Here is an 18,956-nt window from a genome sequence, read left to right as displayed (position 1 = left end):
GTCATCAGTTTGGTTTCCTATGAAACAATTCCCATGTAACAATTTAACATAAGCAATATAAATACAATAATTTAGTTTGAAGCACTAGTCTGCCATTAAGCTAGTGGGCAAACATACAATCCAAATTCCAGAGTGTTATACACACAGACCTAAATTTTATTCGCCCTTGACCTTTAGCACCACATGTAGGTTTAAGCTTCTATTTATAACTTTCAGTCAATTATTTTGCCCTTTGACTTTCACTACTGTAACTGTAGAACAAGACACTAAAGGTCACATGACGTGAGGAGTATTTAAACTACATTCATTTGCTCGCAATCTCTCTCATCAACACAGTAAACTTCTATTCAAACTTCTATTCAATATGTAGCCTATGTATTATTTAGTTTTGTTAGAGATTCTATCAAACAATCCAATATGTGACTCCCACGTATGTTTCTCTTAATTTCGAGCCACTATTCCAGCTTGACTTTTTTTTCTTTTTTTTTTTTAAAGAAACCTACAATATCATGACAACATGCGAAGCTTGCATCATTGTAAACTTTGTTCTGCTTTGAATAAATTCTGGGTGAAACTTGATGCACTAGACAAACACAACTCTGACCAAGAGAGCCAGCTTTCCCAACATGTACTTTCATAGGGCCCCTAAATTTCCCCCCATAAGACCATTAGGTGCTTACATGTACAACTAAAAGCCTTATATGTTCATATTTATACGAATATTGAGATTCCGTGCAGAGACATAATTAAGATGAATCACTCGATCTGCATCCACTCTGATGTTCAAATATTGTTTGTTTGATTAGGTTTTCATATGATACAAAATAAATGTAGAGCATAAAACAGTTTTATGATTTACTTGCTTGGGGTTTTTGTACACTAGTCTAGTTTATATATGGCTCAACTGTCTCTTTAAATGTGGGCGTGTCCGTTAAAGCGATGAAAGGCCAGTGTGTGAGTAGAGAAGCTACGTGGTGAACACACACACACGGATCCCGCTGGGCACCCGGATAGTGACAGGCACTGACCGCTGCTGCAACATGGTGAAAATTACGGTTATTAAGACCAAACCGTACACCGACCAAAAACCCGGAACCAGCGGTTTGAGAAAGAGGGTGACTGTATTCCAGCAGAACCAGCATTATGCGGAGAATTTCATCCAGAGTATCATTTCTACCATTGACCATGCTCAGAGGCAGGAGGGCACCCTGGTAGTGGGAGGAGATGGACGGTTCTTCATGAAAGACGCTATTCAACTTATCATCCAGATTGCTGCAGCTAATGGGGTTAGTATTGGCCGAATTCGACGCTCAATTGTATGCAAAAGTTATTTCCTTAAACAGGAAGGGATGTCTCTGTCTAGTCATGACACATTCAAGTTAATTGCAAAAGAAGTTACTTCAGTTGTAACTGTGCTTCGCCGTCACATTTTAGGAATTTCTTATCATTTAAGTCGGATCTTTTCAATGAATCTTTTGCAAAACCTTTCTTAACCATTCGTTGGTAGTTTCTCAAATGGAAGGCTGCATCCTCCGGAGGTCGTATTTGTAGGCTGCATACGTCATCAAGCCTGGTTTATTTCAGTTAACTGAGCATAACATTCGCGAGTCAAATGCATATTACAACAACTTGCAATTTATCACTGTTAATATTGTAAAATAAGATATTCTTTATGACGTATGCAGCCTACAAATGCGACCTCCGGAGGCTGCAGCCCTCTGTTTGAGAAACGGCCATTCGGACTGAATCGGTCTGTGCGGTTCTCAAGTCACCAGACCTTGTCGGATCATGTCCGATTCAAAATACTGCAAATTTGACTTAATGAAACCGAATCAACTAAAACTCAATAATAAGCACTATAACTTAATTTGTTTATGCCAGGGATGAATGGATGACGTAACCGCTGCGGCATGATTTAAATAAATCGCAGAATCTTTTTTTCTGATTCTTTAAATCAAGCTGTTCAAAAGAACCGATTCGCGGAAATGATTCGAACTTGACGCAAACGAACTTCGTGATCTTTCAAACTGAACTGTTTTGAGAGACCTTTGACATTTCACGCCCTGCCAAAAGCAGGAGCCGTTGCGTCTTGACAACATCCCGTCACGTCATGTTGCTGAGCGCATTTAATTTAGAAAGTAAAAACCTGAAGGAGCGTTTTGTAAGGACGTCTTTAACAGGCAGACTTGTTGTAGCAGCGACCATGAAGGAGGAGGCGTGCCTGCAGTCACGTCCCTAGTCTACACGGCATCAGTGCTTTATTGAATGAAATCTGTACAGAACGCAGTGTTTGCATCTCCTTTTTTAAGTACTAGATCTTACTTCTTTATGAAAATGCACTAGCCATGTCCTATTGATTGCAATACATTTGCAGTGTTGTGTAACAGTCCATAGTATATGTGTGTACTGTAAGTCACAAGGACATATCAGTAGGGTTGATGTGATGTACAGGATGGCAAACTCAGGGTTGTTGTCTCTTATGGTTCGGGGTTTATGAAACAGTGTATTTCTTAACATACTCTTCAACATGAGCTTTTTTTTTGTCATGACATGAGTTTATTATCACTTTTCTCATACATGATGTCTTAGATTGGCAGGCTGGTCATTGGTCAGAATGGGATTATGTCAACACCTGCTGTTTCCTGTGTGATCCGAAAAATCAAAGCCGTCGGGGGGATCATTCTGACAGCCAGTCACAACCCTGGCGGCCCCAGTGGAGACTTCGGCATCAAGTTCAACATATCTAGCGGAGGTTAGAGATGCATGCATGAATTAGTAATGAAGTATTAAAGACTGTATTGAAGTGGAATTCAGTTTGTCTGGTTTGTCTTTCCCAGGTCCTGCACCAGAGGGCATCACAGACAAAATCTTTCAGATCAGCAAGAGCCTCCAGGAATATCACATCTGCCCTGAGCTCAAGGTGGACCTCTCAACCATTGGGAAGCAGACCTTTGAGGTTGACACATTCAAACCCTTTACTGGTACCATTTTTGAGTTTTACTATTTGCCAGTTAAAATAATTTTTTAGTTCATATTTGATTACAGTATGGTTAACTGTCTTGTGACTTTCACAGTTGAAATTGTGGACTCAGTGGAATCGTATGCAGAGATGCTGAGAGATATCTTTGATTTTGCTGCTCTGAAAGAATTGCTCTCAGGACCTAATCATATCAATGTACGGCTCGATGCAATGCATGGAGGTATGAAATTGTACCCCCCCCCCCCCCAAAAAACATCAAAAACATGCATAAGTCCTCTGAAACTGCACAGTTATTTAAAACAACTGAAAACTGCTTCTTTCGCGGTTCTTCACACTAGTCGTGGGTCCCTATGTAAAGAAGATTGTATGTGAAGAGCTTGGGTCGCCTGCAAACTCTGCTGTTAACTGTGTCCCCTCTGAGGACTTTGGAGGACACCATCCCGACCCCAACTTAACATATGCTGCTGACCTGGTCAACGCTATGAAGGGAGGTGAATATGACCTCGGAGCAGCTTTTGATGGTGATGGTGTAAGTCTAAAAGTTTATATCTGAAGTTTGTAACCACATACTGTACGTTGCTGTTCAAAAGTTTGGGGTTACTCAGATTTTTAAAAATATTTTTAACATTCTCTTCAGCTAACCAAGACTGCATTTATTTGATAAAAAACCATGAAAACAGTAGTATTGTGAAATATTCTAACAATTTAAAGCTGCAGTCCATAACTTTTTGAGCTCTAGCGGTTAATAAACAGAACTGCGTGCGTCTTGCGAATGAACATTGTAGTCGGAGCTACTTCTCTGTTTATGTCTCTGACGAATCACGCAGGTTACTCCGCAGTGGTACCTACCCGAACCAGTCTAAAATAGTCTGAATATAAACACTTATTATAGGTGTACCGTAGTGATTCAGGACAAGCCAAAAACACGGTTTGGAAAATGGATTCATGGTGTACTCGCTTATTATATAAATTTTGTAAATTTTGAACACAAAAAAGTTACGGACTGCAGCTTTAAAATGTTTTCTATTTTAATATCTATAAAAAATTCAGTTGCCATTACTCCAGTCTTCCTTCCAGTCATATAATCCTTGATTTGAGATATAAACACAGGATTTTTTTTTTCAGGATTCTTTGATGAATAGAAAGTTCAAAAGAACAGCGTTTATTTGAAATTGAAATCTTTTGTAACATTATAAATGTGTTTACTGTCAGTTATGATCAATTTGATGCATTCTTGTTGAATAAAAGTGTTTCAACAGTAGTTGTGCTTTTAATTATGCCATTAAAATCAACCAAGAAATTAAAGCTCATCATATTTCCCTTCTTGCTGTTCTCTTTGCAGGATCGTAACATGGTTCTGGGTAAGCATGGATTCTTTGTAAACCCCTCAGACTCTGTGGCAGTCATCGGTGCCAACATTACATCCATCCCTTATTTCCAGAAGACTGGCGTGAAGGGTCTGGCTCGCAGTATGCCCACCAGTGGGGCTTTGGACAAGTATGATCTTCTAAGCTCACTTTTATTTTATGATTTAGCCCTATTATTTGACCATCTCAATAAGCGTGTACAACACCCCGTAGTATCTCATAAACTTATAAGCAATATATTGTTTGTTTATGTTATACAGTGTAGCCAAAGTTTTGAAGATGCCGCTTTATGAGACTCCCACAGGCTGGAAATTCTTTGGAAACTTGATGGATGCTGGCAAGTTATCCCTCTGTGGTGAAGAAAGCTTTGGTACTGGTGAGTAGCTATGAAACCATTGGTGTTATTCGGTCAAATAGGATATTTTAACTCTCTTTAACCTGCTCAAAGGGTTTATGCTGAAAAGCTTTTGTTTTGAGGTATTTAAATTAGTGGGTAAATACTTTTAAAAAAAATCTATATTTTAAACACAATTCTAACTGTGTGTGTATTATGTATATGTCACCCAGGACCACAAAACCAGTCATAAGTGTAAATTTTTCGAAATTGAGATTTATTCAGCATCTGTAAGTGGAATAAATAAGCTTTCCATTGATGTATGATTTGTTAGGACAGGACAATATTTGGCCGAGATGCAACTATTTGAAAATCTGCAATCTGAGGGTGTAAAAAAATCGAAATATTGCCTTTAAAGTTGCCTTTAAAGTTGTCCAAATGAAGTTCTGTGCAATGCATATTACTAATCAAAAATTAAGTTTTAATATATTTACGGTAGGAAATTTACAAAAGATCATGGAACATGATCTTAATATCCTAATGATTTTTGGCATAAAAGAAAATACAGTGCCCTCAAAGTATTGGGACAGTGATGCCAATTCCTTTATTTTTGCTGTAGACTGAAAACATTTGGGTTTGACATCAAAAGATGAATATGAGATGAGAGATTAACATTTTAGCTTTTATTTACAGGTATTTTCATCTGGATCTGATACACAACTTAGAAGATAGCACCTTTTGTTTGAACCCACCCATTTTTCATGTTACCAAAAGTATTGGAACATGTGACTGACAGGTGTGTTTTGTTGCCCTGGTGTGAATAAAGGAATTGGCCTTACTGTTCCAATACTTTTGGAGGGCACTGTACGATAATTTTGACCCATACAGTGTAATTTTGGCTATTGCTACAAATATACCCCAGCGACTTAAAACTGGTTTTGTGGTCCAGGGTCACATATATACACGCCTAGTGACTAAAACGTTTGAAGATGCTGATTATTTTGAGGTAGTACACTGTATAAAAAAAAAAAAAAGGAACAAAATATGTGATGTGTGTTGTACAGACTCTTGTCCTTTTAAAAGGGACTGTCCTTTTACTGTTTTCACTGTAAATTATATGATAATTAATCATTTTGACATGTAAATTTTACAGTTCTCACCATGTAAGGTAGCATAGTTAATCATATTTCACTGTAGCATTTGTACTTTTTATCTGTAAAAAATACAAGCATTTTTACAGTTTATATTAAAGGGATAGTTCACACAAAAATTTAAATTCTGTCAGTAATTAACCTCATGTCGTTCCAAACCTGTAAGACCTTCATCTTCGGAATACAAATTAAGGTATTTTTGATTAAATCCGAGAGAAATGCAACTGACAAGTTCAAAGCCCAGAAAGTAAAGAGATTAAAATAGCCACATGTGACATCAGTGGTTCAACAGTAATTTTATGAAGCTATGAGACCACTTTTTGTGCGCAAAGAAAACAAAAAATAACAACTTTTTTCAAGAATTCTTCTCTTATGAAGTTCATAGTTATACATTTGTTTTTCACCACCACTTACATTGTTTTCATAGTAAGTCAAGCTCTTTCCTCTCAAAATATGAAAGAGAGCTTGATTTCTCATGATACAATCTTTTAAAGTCCTGTTTTTTGGTAGGTTCTGATCACATCCGGGAGAAGGATGGTCTATGGGCAATTCTCGCATGGCTCTCAATCCTGGCCACTCGCAAGCAGAGCGTAGAGGATATCATGAAAGACCACTGGCAGAAGTTTGGAAGGAACTTCTTCACAAGGTAATAGCAATAAAGTGACATGCTGATCTCTGTAGCTTGACTGCCCTCTGCTGGTAGACTTGTGTAAGTCACCAGACCTTGTGCCAAATCTGTTTCAGGTATGACTATGAAGAAGTGGACTCAGATGCTGCGAATAAGATGATTGATCACTTACAGACAACTATGTCTGGTAAAGCCTTTGTAGGGCAGAAGTTCTCCTCAGGGGATAAAACATATCAAGTGGAGAAGGCTGATAACTTTGAATACACGGACCCTGTCGATGGCAGTGTTTCAAAAGGACAGGTGAGTCAGGTGAACACAAAAATATAACTAAACATAAGTGATTAATGATGATATGGGTCAGCTCATTGCATAATTAGTTTATTAATTAGCTCTCCTGTAGATTTCAGGTCACTTTGATGTTCTGATGTGCATTAGATCGAATTTTATATTTCTATAATATTTATTATTGTTTATTTACTAAAAAGAAAAATATTTGGTGGAAAAATACATTGTGATAATTTTGTATTACCACTAATTTAAAGAGCTGTTGCTTTCTTTAAGTAATTTATTCCTGTGATGGCAAAGCTGAATTTTCAGCAGATGTTACTCCAGTCTTCACATGATCATTCTTATTATAATCAACATTTTTTTTTTATTTTCTTTCATTTATTTGAAATAAAAATTTCTTCAAGTTTTTTAAACAGAAATTTCACTACCATTATTTAGAAATCAGCTGTTTCTACTTGTATAATAACATATTTTATATATTTACATTTATTTTATCCCTTTTTATGACTGCCAATTGTCCGTTCTTTTAAACATCAAATATTAAAATGACATTGATGTGTAGATATTCGTTGATATGATTTCTCTGATGAAATTACTGATGTTCTGCATTACTGTTGTTGAAAGAGTAGCCTCATCATGACCTTTGTGTTTGAAATAGCTCATGAAAATACCATCCAAACGAACAGTCTTGGAAACGTTTAATCTAAACCCCTTTCTCAATTTCATAGAAATATGTGCATGCTTTCCAAAACACAGTATGTTAGCCATCATCCCTGTTTCCTGTCTTCATGCTTTTTTTAGGGTTTGAGGATCATCTTCTCTGATGGCTCGCGTATCATCTTCCGTCTCAGCGGGACAGGCAGTGCCGGGGCAACCATCAGGCTTTATATTGACAGCTATGAGAAAGACCCCCAGAAAATTTATCAGGACCCACAGGTAAACTGGTCAAAAGTTACCTCGTTATTTTTTTATTTTTTCAAAATATGTTCTCCCACCACATATACTTTTACATAAAATGAATTCATTCATTTTAAATGTATGTATTTATCTGTTGTAGCTGTAGCAGTAATTAATTTTGACATGCTCGTCCCTGCACATGGTTCAAGATCCAATTCGCTCAATTTTATCTGCTCAAACTGGATCACAAAAGTATTAATCTGTTTTAAAGAATCAACCTCAGACGCGCTTCGAATTGAGCTGAGATGACCTTTTAGTTCCAGCAGTTCTTTCATCTTGAGTTTTGTGGCTTGAATTACTGTAGAAGAAAAGGATTCTCATGTTTACTACAAAACACTAAATTTGGTCCATCCATTTTAATTTAGTCTAAATCAAAGTCCCTATTGTATTTCTCTCATTTTGCAGTTCCCTAATTGTACACTTGTAACATTTCCACCCTCTTTAACATTATTAACTGTTGTGAACAGGTCATGCTGGCTCCTCTGGTAGACATTGCCTTGAGGATCTCTCAGCTTCAGGAAAAGACGGGCCGCACTGCTCCAACCGTGATCACATAATTACCCTAGAGCCCATATTCACCTGATCCAGCCCAGACTAGCCCTCACAGTATGCAGCAATGCCTTACTTTATCATTATTGCCATCAGTTTCATACCCCAGTCATTATGTGTTCAATGTGTCCTCAAGAAAGTGTCACATTTCTACTGTTCCACATGCACAATCAAAGATCTATATCCATTATAAATAGAGAGAGTATAAAATAAAGTCTATATAATGAATGGCTTGTTGTGATTTGTTCTTAAGGAAGTCATGCTTTTTTCATGCACTGATTTTTCATTGGGACTAAAGCACTTAACTTTTCTCTGTGTCTGCTAGATCTATCATATTTGGATTCTAAAAACAACAGCTATGTTTTATTCATATGCACAGTTTGTCTTTCATTTGAGGCTGCAAGTAGTAACTATTACGCTACAGTGTGTTATTAGTGGATAAAGAATCCTAAAGGCAGGAAACCTGCATAAAATATATTCTGCCTTTAAATTAGCACCACGAATAGCACAAGTATCTTTCAATGGGAGTTGACACTTAAAAGCTCAGATTACCATAATTAAATTTTTTTATAAGAGTCTTCTGTGTATAACCTAAATATGAGTGATGGCATCTGTTAAAAATAAAAGCCTTTAACAAGGAAATTATTACCAGTTGGGTCGCTGAAAAATATCATCACACAAATAAAAACTTTAACTTAAAAAGTTTAATATATTCTTATATTCTATAAATATATTAAATATATTGTTTATGCTTCTGAGACTTTTTACATTTGACAATATGTTGCCTCGTGGATTTTCATAAAACTGTGTATTTATACATGGTTGCATACATAAGACATTATACAGTGTTATATATCAGAGTTTGTTTACAATGGTCTACCAACACAATATATGCCTACCAAAATGTCACGATTATATAAATTAAAATCTGACTTTTTTTTTTTTTTCTTCTTTTCTTTTTTACTTAAAGGGCAGTTCTAAAAAATAAAAATTCTGTCATATACTCACCCTCAAGTTGTTCTAAACCAGTATGAGTTTCTTTGTTTTGTTGGACACCGAAGATATTTTGAAGAATGTTAACCATACAGTTGACGGTAGCCATTGACTTCCACAGTATGGAAAATATTATGGAAATCAATGGCTACCGTCAACTGTTTTGGTTACCCAACATTCTTCAAAATATCTTTCTTTGTGTCCAAAAGAAGAAAGTAGCCCATACAGGTTTGGAACAAGTGGGAGTGAGTAAATGATGACCGAATTTTTGGGGGGAGATGAACTATCCCTTTAAATTATGAAAAATTTCAAGGAAAAGCTATGACAAAATGAATGAACCTTAAAGAATCTGCCCTATTTCTATTTCTAGGTCACTAATCAAACAATCAGTGCTGCGTTTCCCAAAAGCATCGTAAGCTTAAGTTGATCGTAGCTCCATTGGTTTCAGTGGGTCTGTGATGTACTTAAGCTTACAATGCTTTTAGAAAACGCAACCCAGGTTTGTGACACTGAGCATGTTAAATCAGTTAAAGAGGTCAGGATAATTATAGGTCAGATTTTCTTGCTTCCATTGAAGCGTGTGATACTTTTTGAATATATATGAAATCATGTATGCTATATCTGGATATAATTTATTATTCAAAACATTGTTTAAAAAATGTAAAAGAGAAAAAAAGGTATTTTCATTAGTGGTCTCAAATGTATGTATGGACCCACTATATTGTGCCTTCATGAACTGATGTGTTGTCATCATAAACTCCTAGTTAGTCTATTTGGTTTGAAATTTCCTTCAATTTAGTTAATATGGTACATGGTAAATCAGGTGCACATACCTGAGAACAAAAACCTCTTTATTTTGAAAATATATATATAGTCCTGTTTTTAGAAGCCTATTTGAAACCGGCAAACACACATACCCATATGATCAAAACATTTCCCCAGTCTTTGTCAGAAATGACCTCAACTTTATTACAACCCTTTTATTAGTACCTGTCAGGACACCCATCAAACACCTGCTCTCAAATGGTTTCCCGCTTGTGCTCTGGATGAATAAATAGGTGGGACGTTTTTTCAGAACAGGTATGCACATTGTAGAAGCCCCCCTATGTTGACATGTCAAGATACAAAGAACGTCCTGCCTGGAAAGTAATGGTTTGCAGGTTTTATTTTCATTGGATGTCATTACATGAGGTAATGGCAGTAACAGTGTGTATTTAGCTGTCAGGTTTTTATATTTTGACTTCCTCTTTTAATCTCTTCATATTTCTACCACAGCATCTTTATTTAATCTAGAGGTCTAAAGAGATCAAAAGCCTTCAGAAAAGGTCACTAACACATGATTATAGCCATATATTTAAGACGAGATCTTGTCAAATAAAACATACCTTTTATACTCCATAATATTCCAGAAATCCTTAGGATTATTTTATTTTAAAGTTATTTTATCCCTTTCAACATCTGCTTTACTTTTATCTTTTACATTTTAAGAGTGTGCGTGAGTGTGTGTGTGTGTGTGTGTGTGTGTGTGTGTGTGTTCTTGTTTATGCTACATTGTGGGGACAAAATGTCCCTACAAGGATAGTAAAACTTGACATTTTTAACATTGTGGGGACCGGCCTGTGGTCACCACATGGGGAAAAAAAAAGTAAAATAGTAAATGATGTTTATCTGTAAGTGTAACAATGCAAACAGGTTTTCTGTAAGGGATAGGATTAGGGTTGAGTTAGGCGATACAAAATATAGTTTGGTTTGTATGGAAGTCTATGGAAAGTCCCCACAATTCACAAACCTAACGTGTGTGTGTATGTGTAGTGTGTATGTGTAGCATTTATCTCATGTAACAGTTTAGTTTTCATCTGGAGTAGCATATTTCCGTTGCTTGTTTTCCAACATGTGGGTTAGAAAAAGCAAAATTGCGACAAAACTGCCGAGAAAGAATCTATTTGTTTTTGAACCCTAAATATTCCAAAATATTAGCTCACACAGTGTGGCATGTTGGTCTTTTCTGCATTCTTCTCCCCTCTGTTATCCAGAGTGTGCTATGCTTGATGTCAAGTACCATAGGAATCTAATAACACAGAAGACAGAGAGAGAGAGATGACCTCTTGACCTATCAACAACAGTGTATTGCTCCATATTGTTTATTTCTTGGGCCAAGGTTAAAGCCTTATGGAATGTGCTGAGATGCAATCGTTGTCAGCAGGTCATGTGGGTGAAGATCAGCATGATCGAGTTTGAGCGATCATTCCTAAAGCCAGGCAAAATAAATACAGCAACAGGGTCATGCTGGCACTCTTTGCATTTTTCATTTTCCTTTTTGAATCCTCCACCCCACCTCTTCCTGAAACACACACACACACACACACACACAGATGTTTGAATAACATCTATGCTGTCTAATTCTTGCTGACCCTACTCCCATATGATCAGACATGACCCCTTGTACCAAATGCAAATGCTATCAGAGGCTAAAAGACTGGAAAACTTTAATGAGAGACCACCCGAATACTTCAAATAAGTCTTCTCTATGTGCTTCTCTATATCGCTATCATACTACATGAGTTTTGTAAATATCACCTTCCCTTGCCACTCTTTTTGCCTTGGCTTGTTAGTTGCACAAATGTAGATGAAGTCACAAGTTGTTAGTATGCACATTGATTCTGTGTCATTCTTGGACTCGTATTAGCTTCAAAGGGCTTATTTTGATCTAAATGTAAATGATCTACTAGACTTCATTTACAGATCTTCACAAGAATGAGGTCACCGTCACAGCACATCTTGAACTCCGATCAAAAATGTCTCGCCAGGCACACATCGTCACTTACCAGAAATGATGTAACCAGCAATGCTCTTATTTGGGTAGAACAAATGCATGTCAACACATGCATCATCTCTTTGAAAATCTACGTCTTTATTATTAGTCTTAAGATGCCTGACATTTAAGAGTGTCCACAATAAAGAAAAAGATTAAGAAAAGAAGTGCTATTCACAGGGGTTTCAACGAATTCTGAAAAACTTGTATACCGTTTTCAAGAAAAGTTAAATAGATCACTTTAAAAAGTGTCATCTGGTATAACCAAGTCAATGTACAGTAGGTCTACTCAAGTGAATGTCCCTGATCATTATTTTCTTGCCATGCATGAAAAGGTTAAATTATGTATTATTTTAAGAGACGTATGGATATTGACAGTCATGAGGGACTGTGGGAATCATATCTATTTATTATATTATATTATATCACTTTTTTCCTGCATGTTTCTGCATGTTGGTCACTCTATGACTTTAATTTTAAGATTTTGTTGTTTGTGTTTTTCTAAAAACAAGTAATAAAAGATTATTAAACCAAAATTATAAAAAATGTGAAACTGCCAATTATTTTTAAGAATTTAATTTTTAATGATGTTTTTTTTTTTTACATTATCAGGACAATTGTATCACCCTGATACTTTTGGCCCTCAAAATAATACATTTTAATTAATAAATTAATGCTCATCATCGTAGACTGTGTGTTTAAGCCACTGTATGTGTAAATTACATTTTTAATTTTTTAATTCATAATTAAAAAAATAAAATAGGTAATAGGATAGAAATATAAGTATCATGTAACTCTAAGAGAAAAAAAAATATTACATAAAAATAAAGAACACAAGTAACTTCAATTCAGTTTTTGGACAGTAGGAAGCTCAGTAGCTTCTCATTTGTAGTTCAAGCAGTTTTATTCCTATTAGCTACAAACCCTAGTAACTCCAGAGATTACTCCATTTAAGGTTCAGAATAGAAGGTCCATTCTGAATAGCTCCACTGTGTGTGGAGAACGGCCATGGGGATGGACCTTCAAAGCGGCCCGCATAACCCTCAATCCCCCTGCTCATTACAATTAGATGAGTTTCGCCGTGCATGGTTGCAATTTTAATAATCTTATTTTACTTTGGGAAAATAAAACAGATAGACATCGGAAAGAAAAACAGCCCCATGTCACATATATTTCAACTGCTTGCTTCTCAGCAGATAATGGCTTCCAAATGTTTAATATTAGATGCAATCACGCTGAAGAAAAGGTACAGCTTTTCTTTGAAAACTGAGACGCTTGACTGTAGAGAGAAAAAAATCTTAGCTTGGACAAAATTATCCTGTTGCTTTATGAATCTTCACAGCTTTTCTATGCAATTGCATGCTCACAGTAATGTGTTTGATATCTTAACATTAGTTTCCATTCCTTAATAAGTCATTCCACCAAAAAGCTCTCATGAAAGCAACAGGGGCAGCCCTCCCTCCTCCATCCCCACCAATCAGCATCTCCTCCCAGCATGTGAGCTCATATTTGAGTCTGCAGGAGTACGACTTTAACAGGGCTTTGATCGCAGCCTGCCGTTTGTGTGTGTCAGAGAGCCGACATCACCGGAGGAAATGAGGGATGAACTCTGGGTCTGGAGAGTCAACCCAGCCCATCACTTCAAAAGAGGAATATCATACTCTTGGGTCTGGATATTAGAGAGAAAGGGCATTCAGTCAACAGTGATCAGCTGACAGTTATGGACCTTAAAAAGCTAAAGGATAGGCATATATTTTAAATTAACATGAGCATTTCTTTGAGGATCTTAAAATGACCATTAAAATTATTTTTTAATGCAATAAAATTTTTTATACAACCTCTTTCACTACATGAAAGGCTGTTTGATTTTTGTATTTAATTATTTATTTTTTTACAGTTTTTTTCATATTTATTTGTGTTAGTAATTAATTCCAATTTACTTTAATTACAAATGTATATCCTTTTATCTATTTACAACATTATAAAATATACTTCATTACAAAAAAAAAAAAAAAGACCCTGAGTGTCCTTTATTGATTTGTTTTTATTTTTAAAACGACTAGGCTATATTCTGTCCCTTATTTATATATTTACTAGGGATTGTTTTTAAATACAATAATTGACAACACAAATTAGATAATGCAACAAAATTCTTAAATATTGTACAATGGAAAATAATTAATTTGTGTTAGGATAACAATTTAATTTGAGTTGGAATTGTAAAATAACCTTAGGTTGTAACGTTGTATTTCTATTTCCCAGCAGGCTTTCCAAGGCTTTTGTAGATCGATGGAGTAAATGCTGAAATTAAGTGTTTTTGTGTGTTTTTGAGCAAGGGGGTATTTGTTATGTCCAATATTATTACAAACTGTGATTCAGAGGGGTTTCTTATGCTATAATTTTGGGGGCTACCACTGTGACAAAGAATAGAGCTCAAAGGCATTTTGGGAATAAATAAATTACGCAAAATTTATAAAAAAAAAAAAAATAGTTTCCAAATATTGTACTAGTGATTAATTTTCTTATGTTAAATATTAACGCCGTTTTTCAAAAGTTATATAAAAAATGTGCATGTTAACGTACTGCTGCTAGCTTAGTAGCTACGTTAATGGGATTTATTTGAGTTAATTAATTTTTTATTAAGCAATATTTTATTAAGCTTTCCGCTACACAAAACATAGGTTATTGTTTAATTAAATATTAAGAAAGCCCATTTTCAATAGTGCCCACAAATTAACTACATTTAAACCAAAGATTTTTCCTCCCTAACAGTCCTCAATTGAAACAGCTGGTGGCGCCAAGCAACACATGTCCTGAGACTTTGTGGGAACTTCTTGAGAGGACTGAAGAAAGTCAAACTCCAAACAGGAGAGAAGCAGAGAGCAGAGCAGAGGACCATCCGCTTACAACATTACACCTCTGTGGACGGACATCCGAGGCTTAGAAAAGTCCAGAAGAGCTCTGCATTCTCCAGCTATAACACTGACCTGTGAGAAGAGCTTGCGGCGGATGTAAGAGCGCTCAGAGGCAGAAGAAATGAGCAGAGGAACCGTGAAAGAGCCGCACGGATGCTTCACACTGATCATCATGTTGCTCGTAGTCAACTGCGGTAGGCGATTAAACACATGCATTTACACCACTGTGTTTATAATCGACTTATTTTTAATTAAACCGAGCCCCATCTGTCGAGTTCACAGGAAACACTGAGCAGTCGAAAATATGTGTTATTATTAGAAACAATTTGAGGAAACATACCTCAAATTACACTACAATGCCAACGTATAACATAAAAGTGCAATATTCAATATAAGTAATTGAACTTTTGTATATGTGCTGTTATGTGTATAATTTATGTCATTTTATTCAAACTTGATGCTGAACTAGTTAGAGGTGCCATTTCATTCAGTAGTCCTCAGGTTGTTTTGTTTACCTTTATGACTAATGTTGCCAAAGGGCTATCTAAACAGTTTTTATGTCATTGGAATGACAATAGAGCTCTTAAAGTGCACTGATTGAGAGGGTAACAGTCTTAAGCTCTCAGTTGGAGTCTCTTTGTACGGTCTGAGCTGCTTCATTTGCCTTTGAATAGCACTTTGACATTAGATAGCATCCAATTATACTGAGCAAAGGGCTTAAAAAGGTACATTAACTTCTACGAGCTTTTCATTATTTGCTAGTTTACAAGGATGAGACATGAGTATACATACCAAAGACCAAATTGAATGTGGTTGTGCACATTTGGGCAGCTCTTTATTTTAGAGTGTTTGTGTTACATGAGTGGATGTTAATATTATTGATTACTGCAATAGTTAAAACAATAACAGTAAGTACAGACAGTACTTGTTACAGTTACAAGAGTACATGTAGTTCGTAATTATTAGTGTACCCATAAATACTGCAACATGGACACAATAAAATAGGCTAATCGGGTTTAGTTTCTGGTCATATTATAATAATAATAAATAGTTTTTAATATTAATGAGCATACAAATAGACATACATACATACATACATACATACATACACACACACATACATACATACACACACACACACACACACACACATATATATATATATATATATAATATATATATATATATATAAAATAACATTTGAAGATATTTCTTTTTAAATAAGCAAAAATAACAGTCAAGTGTGTGAAAAACGCTAATCAGATTTCAACCTAAGCATGAATTACTTCAACTAAAAATATTTCAGTTGAATTGTCAGGTTAAGTTACATTATACTACAGTATATCGGCAGGTTTGACCAATTTTACTGACAAAGCAACAACCTGCTAGCAAATCAAGTAATATATAATTTTTACTCTGACTTCAATATTAGTCCATGACATGCAAAGCTTTCTTCATTGAGTTGTCAGAGGGGAATTTTAACAATTGCTCCTCATTTATAACTTAAAGCACTAAGACCATTGGTGCTGTGGTTTGGATGGATTTCTTTCCAGATTCCCGCTTTGTTGGTTGTGTGCCGGGATGTCTGTACTTTAGGATGGGAGACATGGACTCCATTTTATGTTTAGTATTAGAGTTAGTTTGACCTTTTATCTGATGGATGAGCTTTTTGTCGATATGTGGCTTACTTCACCTTGCCGATATAAATGCAATAGTGTTTTCCCATCTGTTCTAGATAGTATCCTTGGATATTTTGTCACAGAATTTAAGCCTTTCAGATCGAATTTTATAGACACTACGCTACATATATCTAGCTATGTCATATTTTTGAGAACGGTGGGCAAAATGGAAACAGACAGCTTCCGTGATCCAGTCTTTTGTTTGAATAATAGTTGGTAGATTATAAATCACTGGGGTGGAACTCTATCAGTGCATTATACTGCCAGACTGGATGTTGACACAAAAGCCACTTTGCCTCCAAGAAAAGTCTACGAGGGAGGATTTGACTCGTCGTAGTAAAATTCATTGGTTTAATCTGGTCTTCAAGTGTACAGTACAGTTACTCAAGCATCAAGGCTCCCGCCTTAAAAAAAACCCTTCATAGATGTTGAAGGAATGCCCATTCAACCACATGTTCTAACTTTGTGAAAGCCACGCAACTCTTGTGAACCGTTGGCTTTTTGTTGGTTTGACTTTATAAATCTGTGTTTAATGTCAGATGCTTGTGTATATCACAAGTTGTAATTTTTTTCTGCTCTTTCTGCAGAGTTATAAATCTTTATATCTTAGGTGTCAAACACAAGAAGTTACTGTGCATTTGATCTTTTATTACTAAATACTGAAAGTTGGCTGGATTAAAAAACTTGGCTTGACTTGTTTAATAAACAGAATGTAGGTAGAAATATATAGCCTACCAGCAGTTTTAACACTTTGATGAATTGCTCTCTATTACCCTATCTTTTGTGTAAGTCTTCTGTCAGAGCTGGATGTTTAGGTCTTGGATATGAGCTTAGAGAATGATCTGTGTATGTCTTTAGTGATGGTGTGATTCAAGCTCTTAGTCCGTGTCTCTCTGTTTGGGTTTGTGGTGGAGTAACTGGAGTTTATAGCCATTCGATTTCATTATCCAGGTTCAGTGATATCAGAGTGATATTGAACATCATTATAAACTCACAAACTGGTGTTTTTGCAACCTGGTTTTTTAAAATGTCGTTGCATTGTTTTTGCATGTTGTAAAAATCTTTCACGTTACATACCTTTATTTTATTTTATTATTTTATTCATAACCCAAAATGGATGGAAAATCAATATCTTGTAATCTTGATAAATGTATGGAGGGACATCAACGTAATGTAGAATATTGTTATAGTCTAGGTGGCAGTTTGCTGTACTTAACTCAATTATATATATCTATATCATTTGACAAATATCATATTTTTCTCATTTATTTATTGTTTTCATGGTGTTTGTATAGCGTGTTTAAAAAATACAAATTCCATTTTATTATTTTTCATTATCCAAACTGAATGCCAGCATATGGAACAATATCATATTTATTTAACCTTGTCAGTATTCAGTAATCTTTATCTTTATATGGCTTGTGGCAGCATATTGTTTTGGGTTACATTTAGAGAAGTCTTACCCACCTTGTCCTTTGCCTTTTTGGCCTGAAAAATGCTAATGGTAATACTGCCCTACAAAGGCAAAAGACCTTAACTCACTAGTGTGTGAAACACTTTGTCCAGCCAAATTAATTATAGGTAGGAAATTTACACTGGAAATTTGGCAATTAGATGCTTTAGTAATGCAAATTATCTACATTAAAAAATTGTGAGCTCAAACTTGATTTTTACCCCTATGTTGAAGTTACTGTACACTCTAAAAAAAATGGTGCTATATAGCAAAAGTGGTTCTTGGCTCGTAATCATAGGGGAACCGCTTTTGGTGCTATATAGCACCATATCTTTAACAGCACTTTTGTCAAATGGTGCTACGTAGAACCATAAGAAGTGCCATAATGCATTGTATTTCTTCAACAAAAAACAGAGGTGCCTATAAAGACCTTTAAAGGGGCTTAACAGGTTCTTTGTACAGCAATGTTGCTATATAGCACCTTAATCACCCCAAAGAACTGGTGAAGAACCACTGAAGCACCAAGATTTGGTGCTATACCGCACCAAAAGTGGTTCCCCTATGATTACGAGCCAAAGAACCACTTTTAGTGCTATATAGCACCAATTTTTTTAGCGTGTATACTCTGCCTTTGCATTGTCTGCAAAACGTGAGAAGTCACACCAAGGCAAAAGACAGTAACTTCCACATTATCATTATTTGGTTGCTGATCACCATTTACAAAATCGTTACAGTAACACCAGTATAAAATCTAGTGATCATGGGCTCATAAAAGCTATTGTATATAGAAATGCGACTGTAGTAATTGCTTATTTGACCGTAACAAGCAGACTAAAAGTTAAACATGTGA

General features: G+C 35.7%; 2 protein-coding genes across 2 annotated transcripts in view; both read left to right on the top strand.

Annotated features, from left to right (window-relative positions):
- Positions 1-952: 952 nt before the first annotated feature.
- On the top strand, positions 953-8,480 carry LOC306878935 (phosphoglucomutase-1-like). Its single transcript, XM_079431555.1, has 11 exons — positions 953-1,286; positions 2,590-2,752; positions 2,838-2,981; positions 3,075-3,200; positions 3,319-3,509; positions 4,323-4,477; positions 4,608-4,723; positions 6,343-6,478; positions 6,577-6,760; positions 7,550-7,684; positions 8,173-8,480. The coding sequence occupies exons 1-11, from the start codon at positions 1,041-1,043 to the stop codon at positions 8,260-8,262; spliced, it is 1,686 nt and encodes a 561-aa protein (XP_079287681.1). The 5' UTR covers positions 953-1,040; the 3' UTR covers positions 8,263-8,480.
- Positions 8,481-14,929: 6,449 nt separating this feature from the next.
- Positions 14,930-18,956, top strand: part of LOC306879350 (inactive tyrosine-protein kinase transmembrane receptor ROR1-like) — a 128,984-nt gene continuing 124,957 nt past the window's right edge. Inside the window, exon 1 of the mRNA XM_079432203.1 lies at positions 14,930-15,168. Coding sequence (XP_079288329.1) covers positions 15,096-15,168 — 73 coding nt within the window. The 5' untranslated portion in view covers positions 14,930-15,095. The remainder of the gene's footprint in view (positions 15,169-18,956) is intronic.

Source organism: Barbus barbus (assembly GCF_936440315.1).
Source record: "Barbus barbus genome assembly, chromosome: 13".
NCBI lineage: Eukaryota > Metazoa > Chordata > Actinopteri > Cypriniformes > Cyprinidae > Barbus > Barbus barbus.
Note: the sequence above shows the minus strand (reverse complement) of the source record. Positions and strands in the feature narration are given on the sequence as shown.